Source organism: Sinohyriopsis cumingii, chromosome 13, assembly GCF_028554795.1.
Source record: "Sinohyriopsis cumingii isolate HCF-2022 chromosome 13, ASM2855479v2, whole genome shotgun sequence".
In the NCBI taxonomy this organism is placed as follows: Eukaryota; Metazoa; Mollusca; class Bivalvia; order Unionida; family Unionidae; genus Sinohyriopsis; species Sinohyriopsis cumingii.
Genome location: NC_142973.1, coordinates 553,202 through 571,371, shown reverse-complemented (window position 1 = coordinate 571,371; position 18,170 = coordinate 553,202). Strand labels below are relative to the sequence as shown.

The 18,170-nt window shown below is 34.3% G+C and overlaps 1 protein-coding gene and 1 long non-coding RNA gene across 4 annotated transcripts in view; one reads left to right on the top strand and one right to left on the bottom strand.

Moving 5' to 3' along the window:
- Positions 1-18,170, bottom strand: part of LOC149784828 (MOB kinase activator 2-like) — a 135,395-nt gene that overhangs the window by 58,032 nt on the left and 59,193 nt on the right. Inside the window, exon 1 of one of the 3 annotated variants that reach the window (XM_089978389.1) lies at positions 16,537-16,812. The exons of the other annotated variants lie outside the window; for them this stretch is intronic. Within the exon in view, the coding sequence (XP_089834515.1) occupies positions 16,537-16,559 (23 nt within the window). The 5' untranslated portion in view covers positions 16,560-16,812. Of the gene's footprint in view, positions 1-16,536; positions 16,813-18,170 lie in introns of those variants that run through there. 3 annotated transcript variants of the gene reach the window in all.
- Positions 32-6,540, top strand: LOC149784832 (uncharacterized). The gene is made up of 2 exons (XR_016425315.1): positions 32-91; positions 6,054-6,540. It is a non-coding gene; the product is annotated as an uncharacterized LOC149784832 (long non-coding RNA).

Here is an 18,170-nt window from a genome sequence, read left to right as displayed (position 1 = left end):
TATGCCCATGACTGTACTTCCTTTCTGAGCTGTGATGTCAGGCAGACTGTTGAATGGTTAATCACAATGTTTGTCACCAGACTGTTTACTGGTAAATCACAATGTCAGGCCATTCAATATTTACATTCTGCTCAGTCATGGTACTGTTCAATACCACTGCAAACTTAAGAAAATTATGCACTTCAAAGAAGTGGCCTGACTACAGGAAATAATGACACCAGTACTATTAAAATGACATTGTGACTGTAGCATGACCGTGGGATGTCTCTAATGCTGCTTAATGATTGGTTACAACGGAAGTGAATGTGTCCTATAAATATAAATTTAGCTATAACTAGGTATATATTGAAATTTATTTTGAATGAAGGACGGCATATGGCAGGAAAAGAGATAAGACACTTTGTCTAGCCATTCAGAACATTGTACATAGGCAAAATAATGAGATAAAATGAAAGAGTGCCCTACAACATACAAGGGCTAGACAGTAGAATTTACGAGACAGACCTATTGTTTTTATTTGATTTAGCATGTAACATGGGGTACTATGTTATTTATAATTATATTAGTCATTAACTGTTTCACTGTCTGTATAACACAATGAAACATGCCATGTGAATTTTTAAAAAAATATACCTGACTACATATGACACTATTAACAAACACTAAAATTCATTCAAATATCAAGCTTTTTTAAAAGTAACATGGATGATATCAATTGAGAAAATGTTATCTTTATTTTTTATATAAATCTAGCAAAAATATTTTTGTTTTCAAGCTCTCTGGGGGAATTGCCAACTTCTGAGAGAGAAAGAGAGAGAGACTTATGTTAATGTACAATCCTGTAAGAAAACATGCATCTCAATGACTGACAAAAAACACTGAATTACATTTTCATCAAAATTTGTCAACACTTATTTAGAAATCTTGTAAACTGATGAAAACCACTTTATATATAACTTTAAGTGATTTCCCTCCCTAATATAAAGAACAGAAAGTGAGGGAATTAAAAGAAGTATCATGTATGCAGAAGCCTATACATTTTTTAAAAACATTTTTCATCCTTAATTCATTCAAATAATAATAAATCCTTGAAGGTTGCATGATTATCCTTGGGCATGGGCTTATCATCAGATAAATACTGAAGCATCAAAAACACTTACCTTGGATATTTATAAAACAAATAACTTAACATGTCCTAAAAAGTGATGACTGAAAGGATGTGGAGGCATACCCTCCCATCTACTCAGGGGATCTAGTCACCCCCAGTCTCTGACCAGCTTCAGTTACTATTTTAAATCAGCATATGAATTGATGTGGTTGACACACTTGTTCAACTAATCACTTTATCTTGTCAGTGAGAGGTTGAACAAATGTATTAAACACATCAATTCCCTCTAATAATAATAATAATAATAAGAATAATAATAAAGACTTTATTTAGAGAAGGTAACTCAATTAGTTACAGAACTAATCTACCTTGAGGCCTTCTATCTGTTATGTACAATATATACAGTATATACAACATGATGTGAAGAGTCTGGCTTGACACTAAATAATTAAGTAATTTTAAAATTCAAAGTATCAAGCCTGGAACACATTCACAGGCATCAGTGAAAACATAAACATATATAAAACATAAAATATAATCCTGCATTGAAAAATTCAGCTATCAAAATGATGTAAAATTACAGACAAGCAGGCGGTATTTTTTGTACTAGAACTGTTCAATTTTCTAAAGATTTCATCCATTTAATACATTGATTGTGAAAAGATGAATGCTAGGAGCCTGCCTTATGTCACTGGGAATGTTGTTCCATACCAGTGGACCAGTATATTTTTAACTTTTTTTAAACAATTCCTTCTTTGGCCTTGGTATAATGTAATTTTTTCTTCTTATGGACTTTAAATTTGGAGTGCCATCAGCATCTCTTTGGTGAAAGATATTGATTAGATAGACAGGATTGTCTTTTCTGGATACTTTATACATCAATTTGGCCTTTCTAAGAAATATTCTTTCATGTATTGTTAAAACCTTTATATTATTCAATGCATCCTGAAAAGTGTCTATACTTTGATCTAGAATTAAATGGCAAGCCCTCTTTTGGAGTCTTAAAAGTGTTGCTATGTTTGAATTAGAGGTATTACCCCAAATTACATTACAGTAGTCCAGATATGGCTGAATATAACTTTTATAAAAGATGACCCTATACTGAAGAGGAATGTATGTTTTGATTTTCCTCAGTAGCCAAAGATAAGAGTTAACCTTTTTTGAAATGTTTAATGCGAATAGACCAAGTAAGATTGTTATCCACGAATAGACCAAGAATTCTATCTTGAGAGGTCATATTGAGGCTCACATTGTCAAACAGAACCTGGAGTTTGTCGCTATCTAGCCTTGCTTGTTTTTGTTGTGTTGTAACTAGTAGGGCTTTCATTTTTTCTGTATTTATGATCATACTGTTTTCCTTGCACCATACTTGAAGTCTGTTGTGAGCATCTTGTAAGTTATTTTCAAGTACTGTTTTGGTTTTACCAATCTCAGACAGTGTAGTATCATCTGCATAAAGGTCAGTGGAAGAAATTGAAGTTCCAATCTTAAGAGGTTAATTGTTGATAAATAGTATGAACAAGAGAGGCCCAAGGATAGAGCCTTGTGGTACTCCACAATTAATATTTTTACTTTCAGAAAGTTGACCATTTAAAGATACTTTATGCACTCTATCGGTTAAGTAAGAAGTAAACCAGTTTAGGGAGTTTTCACTGCATTGATAGATTTTTAGTTTTTCAAGCAAAATTTCATGGTCTACAAGATCAAAAGCTTTACGAAAATCAACCATAATAGTGCCTACCATTTCTCCTTGATCTAATGCTTTCAGCCATTTATCAATCAAAGATACAAGTGCAGTTTCACAGGAGTGATTCTGGCGAAAGCCAGACTGATTATCATGAATAAGATCATAAGTGTTTAAATAGTTGAGAAAAGAATCATGTACATGTTTGTTCTAGTAATTTGGAGAGACAAGGAAGGATAGAGATGGGTCTGTAGTTATTTACATCATCTCTTGTTCTTGCTTTATGCAATGGTATAACCTTGGCAGTTTTCCATGTTTGTGGAAATTTATTAGACCTAATACTTTCATTGCAAATGAAAGCTATACTCTCTACAATTGCAGGTGCAGCTACCTTTAGTAGCCTTGGTCCAATCATATCAAGTCCTGTAGCTTTACAATCATCCATTTTTTAAATATATTTCAACACAAATTCGGGACTCATTTCAGGAATTTCAAACTTTATATTGTTTGGTAGATTTTTAGCACAAAAATGTTTGAGTTCCAGATGATCAGATGAAGTTCAGGGTTCTTTAAGTTTTTGAGCAATTTGAACAAAAAAGTTGTTAAAAATATTTGAGATGTCAGCTGGATTATCAGTGTAAATGCCCTCATGATTGAGGGATAAAATTTCAGCTTTACTCTTACATTTGCCTGCACCAAACCCTGTAAACACTTTCCAGATAGCTTTGGGATTATTTTGGTTTTCATCAAGCACTTTTTTATAGTGCGCTTGTTTGGCTTGATGTATCATTTTATTAACTTTATTCCTCCAAACTCTATATTCAGTTTGATTTCGTACTGATTTTAGTTGGTCTCTTTGCTTTATTGCTTCTAAAATTTCTGGGGAGATCCAGCCTGGCTGGTGGTCTTTCTTTACCCTGTGTGTTTTTAAAGGGGCATGCTTGTTCACTATACTGATGAACAGATCTGTCCAAGTATCTAAAACATGATCAACATTTTCAAAGATTTGGACTGTATTCCATGGAATCTGTTTCAGATCTTCTAGGAATTTAACAGTATCAAAGTTTTGAAAGGATCTATAAGTAATGGATTTATGGATATTATTTTTTGTTGATTTGCCACTGACTTTATGTGTTAGAAAAATTGCAAAGTGGTCACTTATACCAATCTTTGGAACCATTACTTCCAAAACATTTTCTTTTGTATTGGTATAAATATGATCTAAAAGTGTTTTAGAGGTAGATGTTACTCTGGTGAGTTCATTTACTAGTTGCTCCATACCTAATGAAGCAATAAAATTCATCCAATTCACTTTTATCTGATCGTTGAGAAGGTCTCTATTTATATCGCCTAGAATGTAAAATTCTTTATCTTCTTTTGAAATTTTATCTACTTGAAGTTCAAAATATTCACACCAATCAGTATGTGATGATGGGGGTCTGTACACAAAACCTACTATATAGGGCTTAGCTTTTTCTGGAGTGATCTGTAGCCAAATGGATTCTATTTCCTGTATTTCTAGGTCTTCCCGTCTTTTACAAATAGTATCGGTTCTAACATACACAAGGAGCCCACCGCCACCTGTTTTCCTATCCTTTCGATAAGGTTTGTCGCAGCCACTGATATACAAGAAATTTTCACCCTGATTTTCTGTTAACATTGTTTCCGAAAGCCCAAATAAATGGATATTATTCTTTGGAGAGGTAACCAGCAGTAACTTCACTTGATCAATCTTTCCACGAAAACCCTGAATATTTAAATGACCTATGTGTAAACCTTTGCTAGAAACTCCTAAATTCATGAGATTAATATTAATGCTATTAGAGGCACTCAAGGGGACATTAAAAGTATTAAAACTATGTTCACAGTGATCATCATTACAACTATCATTACTGTATAACAAATTAGTTTTTCTACAACTGCATTTTCTACTTTTATAATCACTGTATAAATCTGACTATCAGTCATATTTGAATCTGTACAATTAGCTGGTAAGTTTCCACATTCAGAAAATGCATCAGCAAGAGGATCATATCTGTTTTGACAAGGGATGCCTGGTGTAACAAAAAAACGATAGTAACATAAGATCCCTCAGCAGATGGGAGGGTATGTCACCACATCCTAGATCCCCAGGAGACGGGAGGGTTACATTAGAGAGAGAGAGAGAGAGAGGTGCATATAGCACTTCTATCTGACTCCTCCGCACCTACAGTGATTAGGAGACATGTGAACACTAACAAAATGAGAAAACTGGACAGTCTGGTTTCAAAACGCTAACAAGCCAAGCATTTGCTACTACCTAAGCATCTGTACACTTTAACCTATTTGAACACAACAAAAACTGTATACTTTGCCAGATAATGTAAATCTTCTGATCTGATAGAAAGTTCTCTAGCAACATTTTTAATCAGATAAAAAGAGTTTTTCTTTACTGGCTTTACTGATTACATACTCTACAGCTGTTAGGGATCAATGTCCCTGTTTAAATGGGAGTCCAGGCATTTTTAACTTGACTGAGCATGTCCTACTTTAAGAGAGTATGACCAGCATGCATACATTAATGGAACAGAACATTGACCTTTCCTCAGCATGTAGATCCTTATTCAATAAGTTGTTTTGTTTTACAAAACTGCTAATATATCTAATCTGAATGTAAAGCAGAGTAGACATGTACCATATTTTCTCGTTTATAATTTGGGATTTTCCAAGATTGGGCAGGGGTGGGTGGGAGAGAATTTCCCTTTCTTAATCCTGAAAATATGTACATATCCCCAATTCAACCTGAATATTCCCTATTGAGAGGATCTAGATTGTTGAATCAGTAAAATAACACAATCTTTGTTCCCTTGTAATTCTAAGTCAAACATGACAAAACTGGCGAAAATATTTGAAAGCACGAAATAACGTTATCTGTATAATATATATATATATACACACACACACACACACACACACATATACACACAGATAAGGTTATTTAGTGTAACGACGTTGTCCAAAAAATTTGTCATATTTTATTGATTAAAACATCCAACTCCTGTGACTATAACTATGGCTAGACAGCTTCATTTAATATAAAACTAGTGAAAAAATTCTGTAATAATATAAATGCTCAGTAAGTTGTGTGTAAGGGATTAAATAATTTTTTAGTTAGATCATAATTATTGCAGTAAATAAAGTGGGGTACAATGATAATGTGCTAAAAGCTAAAAACAATGTTGATCAGAGATTATCTGCAACTAACTTTACCTTTTCTTTCAGACCAGACAGCAGAAAAGTAAAATTATTAGAGGATGAAGTTTGTAGGTTAAGGAGGAAAATTTGAAAACTGGAGGATCCTATGGCCAAGATGGAAGAGACATTAAATTGTGACTGTTGCAGCAATGTCAAAGATCCAAACAGTAATTGGATGGAACAGCTTAAGTTGCAGATGGAGACATTCAGTAGTGACAATGTGCAGGATTTGATTAAATTATAGGCCCTGAACATCTTCGCAAAAGAGTTATCAGACAGGTCAGTCTCTGGGAAAAAGATTGGTCAGGAGAAACCCCCAGTTGAAAGACAGCCCCATGACGATGAAATATGCTTCAACAGTTGATTGCACAAAACTGCCCCAAATTATCTCTTGAAAAATTTTAAAAGAAAAATTACAAAACATACAAAAAGTGTTGCTAGAGTGAAAAAAAAAAAGATCGCTTGTCAGTTTACATGTTCTTTGTTGCATATTAAAAATTTATCTGAAATTAAATACCGTTTTTAAGATAATATGTTGCATTTTATACTGTATTAAAACCCCCACATCAAGATTATTTTATGATTCAGGATGAATTAGGTATTAGTGACTTTGTCAAGTAATCAATTTTTTTTTAATAGGCACTGTTCATGAAGTCATGAATCATTGAGAAACTTTGTTCATCATAGTTCATGAATATGTTCATGCATGATGATGATCCAATTTGTGAACTTTGATGAACTGTTCATGAATTCAGTTTATGAATAGTTCATGAACTGTTCAAGAACAGTTTGTGAACTGTTGGTTCATGAATAGTTCATGAACCTTTTGATTAACTTTCATGCCATGCTGGATTTTACTGCATTACAGACTGCTTTACAGCAATAAAACATGTTGTGCTTAACTGCTAATACAAATGCAGTCTTTATTTTTAATCCTGACAATTCCTAATTTATCTTATTTACACTTAATTGTCCAAATTCCAAGGTCGGTCTGCTCCACCTCTGAAATAACAGGAAAATTCTGACAAGACACATTTAAATGGGAACTTCATAAAACCAGATATGTGGTTACATAATGCATCAACTGATCAGGGTCTACATTATTCACCTAACTGTATATATTCACTTATAAGTTGAGTCAAACTGCAAACAACAAAGATCCTGATCTGCCATTGCATAAAGCACCTGCAGATCAGTGTCTATATTGTTTGTTCTAATCATTACTCCTAACAAACTGTACTGATCCAGACTGCCGGTACATGAAGCAACAGCAGATCAGGGTCTGTACAGTCTGCAGTCAGACTCATAAGCCAGTATATACTCCAGATTTTCACCAAATGGGATAGGGAACTTTTAGGTAGCTCAGTTGGTAGAACATCGGATTTGTATTGTAACCAATACCATGTTAAAATACTGTTAAATCCAATAACATGTTAAAATACTGTTAAAACCAATAAAAACAAACACATTTTACAACAGTAGATCTGAGATCTGAGTCACCTATGTTCAAAGATGGGTGTTCAATATACTCATATGAATATGGTGCTGGCCATAACAGCCATGCTAATGAAAATTAAAAAATCCAATATGATGAGTTGGACCTTGAAAGTAAATGAATGACTTTGGGCCAGAAGTAGCAAACAAACAATATTCCAAGTTAGTCCTGAGTGATCAAAAGTGAAATAATATCCATTCTTGAGGACACCAATCAGTAGTGATGCTCTTGTATTTCGTGTTTAAGGTGTTCTTGACCTTTCTAGTCTTATATGTCAAACTGCACATATTGAAATATTAAAAAATGTGGACACTTGTTAATTTCTAGTAATTTTGGTCTTTCACATGCTACAGGTGGAGTCAATAAACATCTTTCTTAATTCTAGTGAAATCTAATTCAAGTTTACTTCTGCCTTGTACACGTGTCCTTTCTTGGCTGTGTCGTGTATCATGGTCACTGATGCACATATACTTCAAATTTAAAAATATACATCAGTAACTATTGAAAGGAAGGGTAGAATACTGCTGAATGTTGATTTTGCCAACAGCCATACAGGATAGATGAATGCTTTTGAATTGTTTTTGACAAGAAAACTTTAGCCTAAAATGGGTAGACCAATGCTGCACACATGCACTTTAAACACCAAGGTGGCTATCATCAGTGATTAGTAGAATCCTCAGCACAAACATAAGTAAAAACTTCGATCTTTTTGGGCAGCTAGTGTACAATGCAACCTAAGGAACTGGGGGACAGTGTGACTGACAGGTTGACTCATTGAAGTTTAAATGCACATATGCACATAAAAGACTTAATGTAGGTATTTTTCAATACTTTCTTGCCTACATCATGTCAATAAAATAAGAGCCAAGCGACTTTCCCAAGGCAGCTAATCTGGGCTGGTATCAAAACCAGTGATGACTGGATAATATGGTCTACCAACTGAGCTAGCAGCCTAGCACAACCGACCATGAAATATTATCAAGTACCAAGGCAATGGAAGTGAAATACCTTTCAAAGAGACATAACAATGCAGCCAACCTGTGCATGTCTATACCCAGTACAAACCACTTCTGAGTCAAAGTAGTTTGTATGCCATTCATCCATTTAAGTAGTGATATCTATATTCTTAAACTTGCCACTGTGGCAGACATCTAAACATCATATCAGCACATTTACATTCTGGAGGAAAAGAATAGTAATAACAATATTTTCACAAACTCCAATGTGGCAACCATAACTGACCTCAAATCTGCAGCATTTTCATTTAGGGACAACTAGACATTGTAAGTCTTTCAGGACTCACAGTACTAATTGTGTTCCCATAGTAAACCTATGCAAACACCATGATATTAAAAATTCAATAACTTAAAATTTTTGAGTGCTCATGATCAAACCTATATTTATCAGTATAGATGAAGCCTGGATGTCAGCTTCTGTGCTGAGGAAAGGATATAAGCCGTTGCATTTTCTGGACCTACACATATTTGAAACGTGCTTTCAATTTTGCACCAAAGAGTCTGGTGCTAATTTTAGTAATGAGTGTTCCAAACTCAAGACTATTAAAGGACTGAAATTCCATCAATAAAACAATGTCTATTTTTTTTCTCACTTACAACTAGGATAAGCTCTCAAAAGATTCTTTTTTCCTACAACATAACTTAACATTATTAACCAATCCTGGTCAGCCTAACCCATACATACTCTCTTTTATGTTCACCCATTTCCAGGCTGGTTCCCATTTTTCAATACCATTAGTATGCAGTGTGTCCTTCAGTAAAAACCCCATGCTGATATGACTATCCTTTTAAGGGGTAGCATGAAGATTTTCATGATCAGCCACTGTAAAGGCCATCTTGAATGTCTGAACAGTATCACTTTCATTTTGGACCAACTAATCATGGAATAAATGTGTTTGTGTCAAGTTTCATAGCAAAGTAGTTTTAGAGTAGCAATAATAAGCATGCTAATGGAATGGTCAACAACAAACAGATGGATTACAGATGAAAGACCATCCCACAAGCCCTTATGGTATCTAATCAGTAAACATAATAAAAATCAAGAGTAATAAATTATCCAGAATGGAGGAGACAGTATGAAACAAAGACAAGTCTCAGTTTAATTAAGTTTAATAAGAGGGGCTACAGGATGTTTACTGACATATGAACAATACAAGCACCATCAACATGTTGAACACAGTGCTTACAGCCTGACCCCAGGAAAACAAATAGAAAAGCAAATTTTGAACATAAAATATAACATTCATGTTGTGACATATTTTAAAGATCTAATGAAAATTAACATAAATTATTCAATTCGTTTCAAAAGGAATCTTCAATTTAATTATAATATATAACAGAAGTTTAATCTGAGACTAATGCAGCAAAGGTCAACATTACGCTCAGCTAAAATAAATAGTCTGAAAAGTACACTTATACTGTAAATACCTCCAGTATAATTCAAAATGCAGTTCCAAACTACATGAAGTCAATGGCTTCTTTTTAGATCTCTCAATCTGACATAATCTTAGGTTTGTTTTGTTTTTTCAATTTCAAGTGGCAATGGCAATCATCTCTCTTGTTGTACAAAATACTCTAATCAACAAAATAAAATCTACAATAAATGTAATTGTTGTCTTTCCTGCTAAATTTTTCCCCAGGAATCTGAATAACCTCTTTTAAACTTCTATGCTGAGACTGTCATTTAAAGAAGCTTATCATCCCTTTTGTCTTAAAAGTGTTTTTGTAGGTCTGATGCCATTTCCAGACAATACTATCAGCACCAGGTTGATCATGGAAGCATTCTGCATGGAAAATATGGGCAGTTTAACACGTCTGCGGTACAAGAGTAAAAGTTAGAATGGTTCTCTAACTCCACCGAATCTTATATAAAAGCCAGATCTGAAACAAACATGGGCAATCCATTTTTTGGATTTGACTGCAACAATCATATTTTAGTTACTTATCATATTATTCCATCAGTCCATAAGTTGTTTAATGAAAAGCTGGAGGCAATATGTTTCAAATGAGGTTCCTATGTATAAGTACTCATTAAAATAACAAAATCCTTCCTGAGCAGTTTGCAGTTTATTAGCCTTACCAGTCAGTAAGAGGTTGGTGGGACTTTTGTTACTATCCAACAACAAAAAGTGGCAAGTTCAAGAGTTATGTGCAATTGTCAACTTTGTGCATTCAGGTTTATACCAAGAAGTTTTGTCCCTGACTTGATAGATGAACTGCATGGATGGTCACATACAAAAACTACATTGTGCGGTATGTTGGTAGTATTCATTATATCATTATTAGCACAAAAGCATGCAACTTTCAGCAGGTACACAAAATCCAAACCAAGAAACATTATTACCCTAAGTGGATGCCATCCACACGGTTTCATAAAGGTTCTTAATCTCCAATACAGGTCCCTTGAAAGGACTGACACTCTACTGGCTGGAAAGAATAAAATTTATTTTCTTTGAATGCAGAGCATTAAAACCATCTCTGATACTCCTCAGCTACAAAAAGATTTTCAAACAATCAATGTGGCAACAACAATGGATGTTAATTGGCACCATTTTAATTCAGGATCAACTAGACATCATTAGAAGTCATTTGCTAAAACTTCATATCAATATGACCATCCATTAAGAGTAACAATGAGATTTTTAGGCTGGCTGCAATGGTAACCATACTTAATGTCAGATCTACATCATTTTCATTTAGGAGCAATGAGATGCCATAACATTTAATCTCCTGGTGAAAACACCGTATCAATATGGCTTTCCATTTGAAGGTGTATTGATAGCAATATTTTAAGAAGGCTGCTATGGTGGTCAAATTGGACATCAGATCAGCACAAGTTTATATTAGGACAACCTAGACATGCTAAGAAGTCTTTTTCTAGTCTAGCCTGTAATTCATAACCAAATGTGCTCAATGATTCAATTTAACCACCTTTACCATCAACAAATGTGGTTAAAAAAAGTCCACTGAGCTTTCATACCTGTGATAAAAACTTTGTCTCCCAACCTTGCCAATGTAATTTCTAAACTGAGGGTTTGAAATTTTAAAGCTTTATTTGCCAATAATATAACATGGATAATTGTTTCCAAACAAATATGAATGGTGTGTAAATTATAATGAACCGATTGCAGACTTTTTAATGTAATTAACCCAAATAGTTGGACCCAGTGGTGCTTTCAATAGGCAGTAATGAAAACATCTGACATGCTATACAACTCATATTCAAGAATTTCCTGAAACAAAGTGAGCTGCAAATTTGTTCAAGGTAACTAATGAGAAAGGAAAAACAACCTTTCATTTTGAGACAGTTTAATTAATTAATTAATCACTTTGACAAGTGTAAAGTCAATTGTTATCAAAATTACGTCAAGCCAACATGTAATTAAAGATTTCTTTTATATTCATTGCTGGACAGCACACAATGGATGATGATGCAGTCATGAACATTGATTCCTATTCACACTGAAGTGGATTAAATTCTGTGATGTTTAAATGTATTTATGGCTATTATCTTTGCTTTCCTTTTCCTAGTAACTAAATTATTTTTTTGATTTATTTCTGATCAAGAAATCTGACACTGTTTCAATTTACATTCATTTGTGCTTTTGATATGAAAACAGGTCAGCATGTCACAAGAAAGCAAGTTTTGGTGACCTACATGCAATCATCCAATGATTCATCCTCAGTTTAAGTTTCATGGAAAATGGTGAAACTGTATTGCAGTTTGAGACGAGACAAGATTTTTAAGCAATACGGAATAAGCAATATAAAGTAGGTCATAGCACTCTAATATCTGTGTACAAAACTCATTCAATCCCAGATACATCCACAATGCAGGTTTGATATCAACACCTCTAGTTACTGTCGTCTGTCCAGCTGCCCAGGGGAAATTGGAACTTTTTCAGGGGAAATTGGAACTTTCCCCTGGCAAGTGTTATATTTTGTCACTTGCAGGATCTGAAACCTATAATATGGGGTGGGGAGGAATCCCAATTTTTGCGGTTCTAATTTCATTAAAGTCTCAATTGCAGGCAAGTACATCATTCAAGGTTTCCCTGCCCTGAGGCAAAGTGTAATAATAATAATAATAATAATAATTATAATAAAGAACATTGTGTATCTGTGTTAATTCCATGGAGATACATACTATTATACATAAGGAAATCTAAAAATCCTGATAATGTATGTTCATTTGCTTTTGTGTTATTTAGCTAAATTTGAAGATTCAGCAAAATGGTACACAAAAATATATAATGGAAAAGATGTAAAAACGATCTAAGATAATTCTTCAGCATGTTTCAAAAAAATTCTTGTCACTTTATTCAATCTATTGATAACTTGCCTGCAACAAGCTTTGTATACTACCTTAACCATATTTTTTTCTTTTGGTATACAGTACTTACTGCTGGACTTGGAGTCTGACTACTCTACCATGTCCATCAAGATGATTAGTCTACACTCATTCAGGTAAATCAAATAAAATGGATATGAGCAGTAACTGCCATAATTCTGCCTTATAAATATGTGGTGTCTGATGATAAGCTCATGCTGGATTTTAAAAAATTCTGCCAAAATGTTACACAGGATATCCCTTTCTGACCACAATTCACTGCCAATGGAAAAATAAAATGGAAAAACAACAATTGCAAGATTACCCCAAACCTCCAAGTTTATAAAAGGCGAAATACTGCAACAGTGAGGTCAGGGTAGTTTGTAAAACAAGGCAATGCATCTTATGTCATTAGTAATTGTGTTACACTTCAAGCAATTGAAAATATATATAAAAAATGGACAATATATCAAAATTCAATACTTTTAGCTTGATAACATACAAAAATGTGTTCAAAGTCCTGACTATTTAACTAAATTTCAAATTAATAAGGTTGTTAAAGTGCTTCAGGTGGGCATAGATGGTTGGGTAACAAACCCTCAAGACAACTACCATATATACTTGTGTATAAGCCCTTTTGCGTACAAGCCGACCCCTCCAAACTGAATTGGTAAAACTGTTTTAAAGTGCATGACCCACGTATAAGCCGACCCATAATTTCTAGACTACCGGTACATCACAAGATGCACAAAGTGAGTTCTGAATACGTTTATTTAGGCAAATCACATTATTAAATAAAATGAAAGTAAGAAAGCTAATTTATATGTTGAAATAAAAACAATTCTAAAGTGTTAAGTCTATATGGAAATTTAATTAATCCTCATTCTAAAATCATGAATTATAAAAGTTCTATCACTTTTAGAATCCTTCAAATCTGGCTCTGTATCAGACTCGCCAAACAGTTCACGAAACTTGGCTTTGTTACGGGCGTGCTTTCATCATATACGTCATCATTGTCATCATGGTCATCCGATAGTGTGTCGTTCTCCTTCTGGCTCTCCTCGTCAGTGTCAGATTGAAATATAGCATCATCCTCTGTTCCATCCATGGCACTGCTGATACAGCACTTCCTGAATGATTTTGCAATCATTTCCGATGGAATTGAGTCCCATGCTTCTTTTACCCACTTGGCGACCAAATCGATGTCCGGCCTCATTAAATTCCCGCCTTTTGTCATTTTCACAGCCCCTGAACAAACCCATTCTGCCCACATCTTTCGTAACTTGTCCTTAAAAAGTTTGTTAAGGTAGACATCAAGAGGTTGTAACACTGACGTTAAACCTCCTGGTATCACAGCCAGTGTTGTTTTCATTTTCTTTGCGGCCTTTTTTACTTCATTGGTCTTGTGTGCACAAAACATATCCCATACAAAATATGATTGGTTTCAGCGTGGACATTATTCAAGTATTGTGACAGTTTATAACTTTGAGCAGAAACCATGTCCACTACCATTAAATAATACATCTGAGAGTCGGCATGTATTAGTAGTCACTGGCATTGTGCAACAAAACAAACCTATTATCCCCGAGGCATTTACCACAGATTAAGCATATGGTAGCTATTGTACAACATTCTACCGCTAAGAAACCACTTTGCTTTACAAACAACTAAACAACAGTAGTATATAAACTGTGGCTGCCGATTACTTCTAAAACACATCAAAGAAATCCCACAAATTATGTTGTTTTACAATTATTCACGCTGACTCGTATATTGCCCTGTTATTTACCGTTCCTAAGCGTGCGTGCAACAAACCCCTAAGGAGCCTCTCGCTATTATTCCTTTAAGACTATCGTACATGTATTTCTACTCTTGATGAAAATGTTTGTCGTATATATCTTCAGTATCGTAATTCTTTTATTTTTTTACGTAGATTCTTTTCATATTTACACTGAAATAAGCTAGCGTGCATTTGTACGATACCATAGAGTTTAATGATTACTGATTAGCTGAGGGTTAAATACTTGACTGGAGATAACTAATATGGCGGTTCTTTTGGAAAATACACGTACCACCATGGCTCAAATAACACGTATGGCTGCATTTTCTGGTGGATGGACATCTGTAAAGTAGACGTCAAGTACATTAAAACATGTTTTTCATTCACTATCCTACCACTTATGTTTGAAAAAAATATTTGTTTCACTTCACGACAGCACAAATTTTATGAGCCATGTGGCATCATTAGGCATGTGATCTCATCTTCGGCGATCGACAGAAACAATAAATACTGGAAATCGAGGGAAAAAAGCGTTTAAAATTTCAGACTTGGACCTTGGTCCGCAGATAAGCTGACCCTCCTTCTTCCAGGCCTTATTTTTTCCCTAAATTTTTCGGCTTATACGCAAGTATATATGGTAACCAATGATAAAGATTTTAAGCATCCTTATGCTATTTATTAAACAATAGTTTGTGATGTATAACAAAAGATAAAATATGCAGATAAAAATGAAAGCAGCCAAAATAAACAGTAAAGCACAGCCATTTCTGAAGGATGATCACATGCGAGCATTTAACTTGACAACTTGATACTTTTATAAAGCAAGGGTCTGGGCCATCTTTAATCACTTAAAATGTATAGTTTTCTGTGAACTGAATGTCTATCATTTCTAACAAATGTATAGGTTTGTGTGAATCTTCTTGCACCAGTCTAAGCTGAATATTCATAATCACTTTTAATGTGTAGGCTGGCATGACTCTTTATGCACCCTTGTAAATTAAACATCTCCATGTAAGGATAAAAAAACTGAAATGTTGGGGAAAGAGTACCTTGTCACTAATTGTCCATAAAAAATTGCTGAATAAGCATTACAAATATATCAAATTTACACTGGTTGATGATCATTGACCCCTGCTATCAAGCACACAAAGAAAAGTTTATGAGGGAATTTTTTCAGCCTGACAGATCAAACACTTAAAAGGCACGGGAACACATTCTGGTTGAGTCACAGTGTTGATTTCCATTCTGTCAGAAGTATTTAGATGTTCACAGCATCAAGAAAGAGTATGATGTTGTATCACATGCAAAAATCTTGAACTCTCTGAGGGAATGTGGTTTACATAACCCATCTCATTTAGGACCAAACAGATATCATAACAAGTCTTCTGGTGAGAACAGTAGAGTGTTATGTGAATGGTTAGACATCATACATACACAGTCACAATGTAATTTTACTTAAAGAATTTTTATCAAGAAAAAATGTTTTGATTTTTAATCAAGCAAACTATATTCATACCTGAAAAAAAGGGAGAAAAAACCCACAAACAAAAACAAGGAATAGAAAATGTTCCAATTTAACATCTTCTAAATTTTCACTGATGTAACATTTCCACCTAACAAATGAGAAAATTGCTGCAGGGATTAGACAGCAACCAAAGGTTGTAATCCATTCAAATATATCCACTAAATGTGTTAATAAGTATCATGAACTAAGAAAGACAGATGGATCCAAGTGTCACTGCATGGGCAGAAATAACAACCATTAAAACAACATACAATAACCACTGATGCTACAAGCTGAGAAGCATTTGAAAAACTGAGGAAGCTCCAAGTTCTCCAATGCCTGACAAGAAACGCTGCAAGGTCAGCACAATGCTAACAGTACCTACCTGAAACCAGTGATGAAACTCATTAGTCAATTTTGGTTCTGCAGAGGATTGGCTCTCATGGAGAAAAAAAAGGTGTTCCCCATTGATTTGTATCTCCAGTTGATCTTAGGGCTAGCATTTACACTGTACTTCAACCATGCTGAAAATATTTGAATGCATTTCCACTCAGAAGAAAATATTGTTTTAGAGTCTAATACAAGCAGATTGAGAGTTGCATGCAAGGTTTGTCCTTGATGTCTCCAAGCCGTTTTATCACAATGACGTTAATCAATGTCCACATCACTGTCATGCAGCACGAAGCACATTTATATAGCCTTCATGCATTCCCTGCAACAGATTGAAATATGGGATAGCCAGGAAGTTTCATATTATAAATATTGATCCAAATACTGGGCTATAAGCTAACATGCACCATCTGGTACAAGGTGATTTAAATCAGATATATTCTATGAATAAATCTACCAGTACATGTCTATTCTCACAGTATAAACCATAAAACTGAGATCACAGTTACAAAAAGGCTTTATGTGCCACTGTCTTTCAATCTGTTGCCATATCTATCCTTTTATGAGACCAAACCCCATACCTATCCAAATTCTTTTTATAACAAGAATCCCTTAAAGGGAATAACACTGTGCTGGATGAAATACACTTTCAAGAATCTAAGAAAAAATTATTTCTTCTTTTTAAATGCTAATTATTGAAGTATCCCTCAAATTCTTGAGAAACTCCAACATGGCAAATCTGGTAATTAAAAAAAAGTCTTATATGTCTGAATTAACATGTTCACTAGGTATCTATAAAGTGCAGGTCAAAAAATTCTCATCAAAGCAACTGACCTTGAACCTGATATCATGGGCAGAAAATCAGTCAACTTGTCTTTAGCAAAGGATATATACATGTACTAAAGTTGGATAAGCCTAGAAATAATACTGCCTGGAGGAAATGTCCTTCAAATACATCCACAAAATGGATTATAATAAAAATCCATTCATGATTGTTTGTGAAATCAAGCTCATAAGCCAGCACAGCTAAAAAGCCCAAAGTCAAGACTCTAACCATAAAATCAATGTCAGTCTGCTGTTTATCTATTTGTTTACTTGAATGTAACTAAATACAAAATCATTGTCAAAATTTACTGGTACAAGTACAAATCACAGTTCTAAGAAAAGCACAGTGAATTACACAAATGCAAGAAAGGACCTTTGACTTAATTACAAGGTCAATCTGGCCTGACTCTTAACACTCGTTTGTGAAATTGGATATGCTGGCATAGTATGTACTCTGGTTGAACTTCACCAGTCGGGTTTATGCACGAGTCAGATATACATGTCCATTATGTGACCAGCAAAATAACATCTCTGATTTTTGCTGTGTATGAGAGATGGCACTCTCCAATAAAGCATTTTCAATATTGCAAAGTTTATGGAGCTTTCAATTCCATATAGTCTGCCAAGTAAGATAAAAATGCCGATTTACACAATATTTTATATTATCTTATGGAATCTTGGTGGACTGAAATTTGGGCCTAAACACTTTCAATGTGGTATTAGATGGATCTGAAGATAATATGATACTATCCTGAAAAACCAGTTTCATTCATCTGAAATAAAGTGAAGGTTCATTTACCTCAA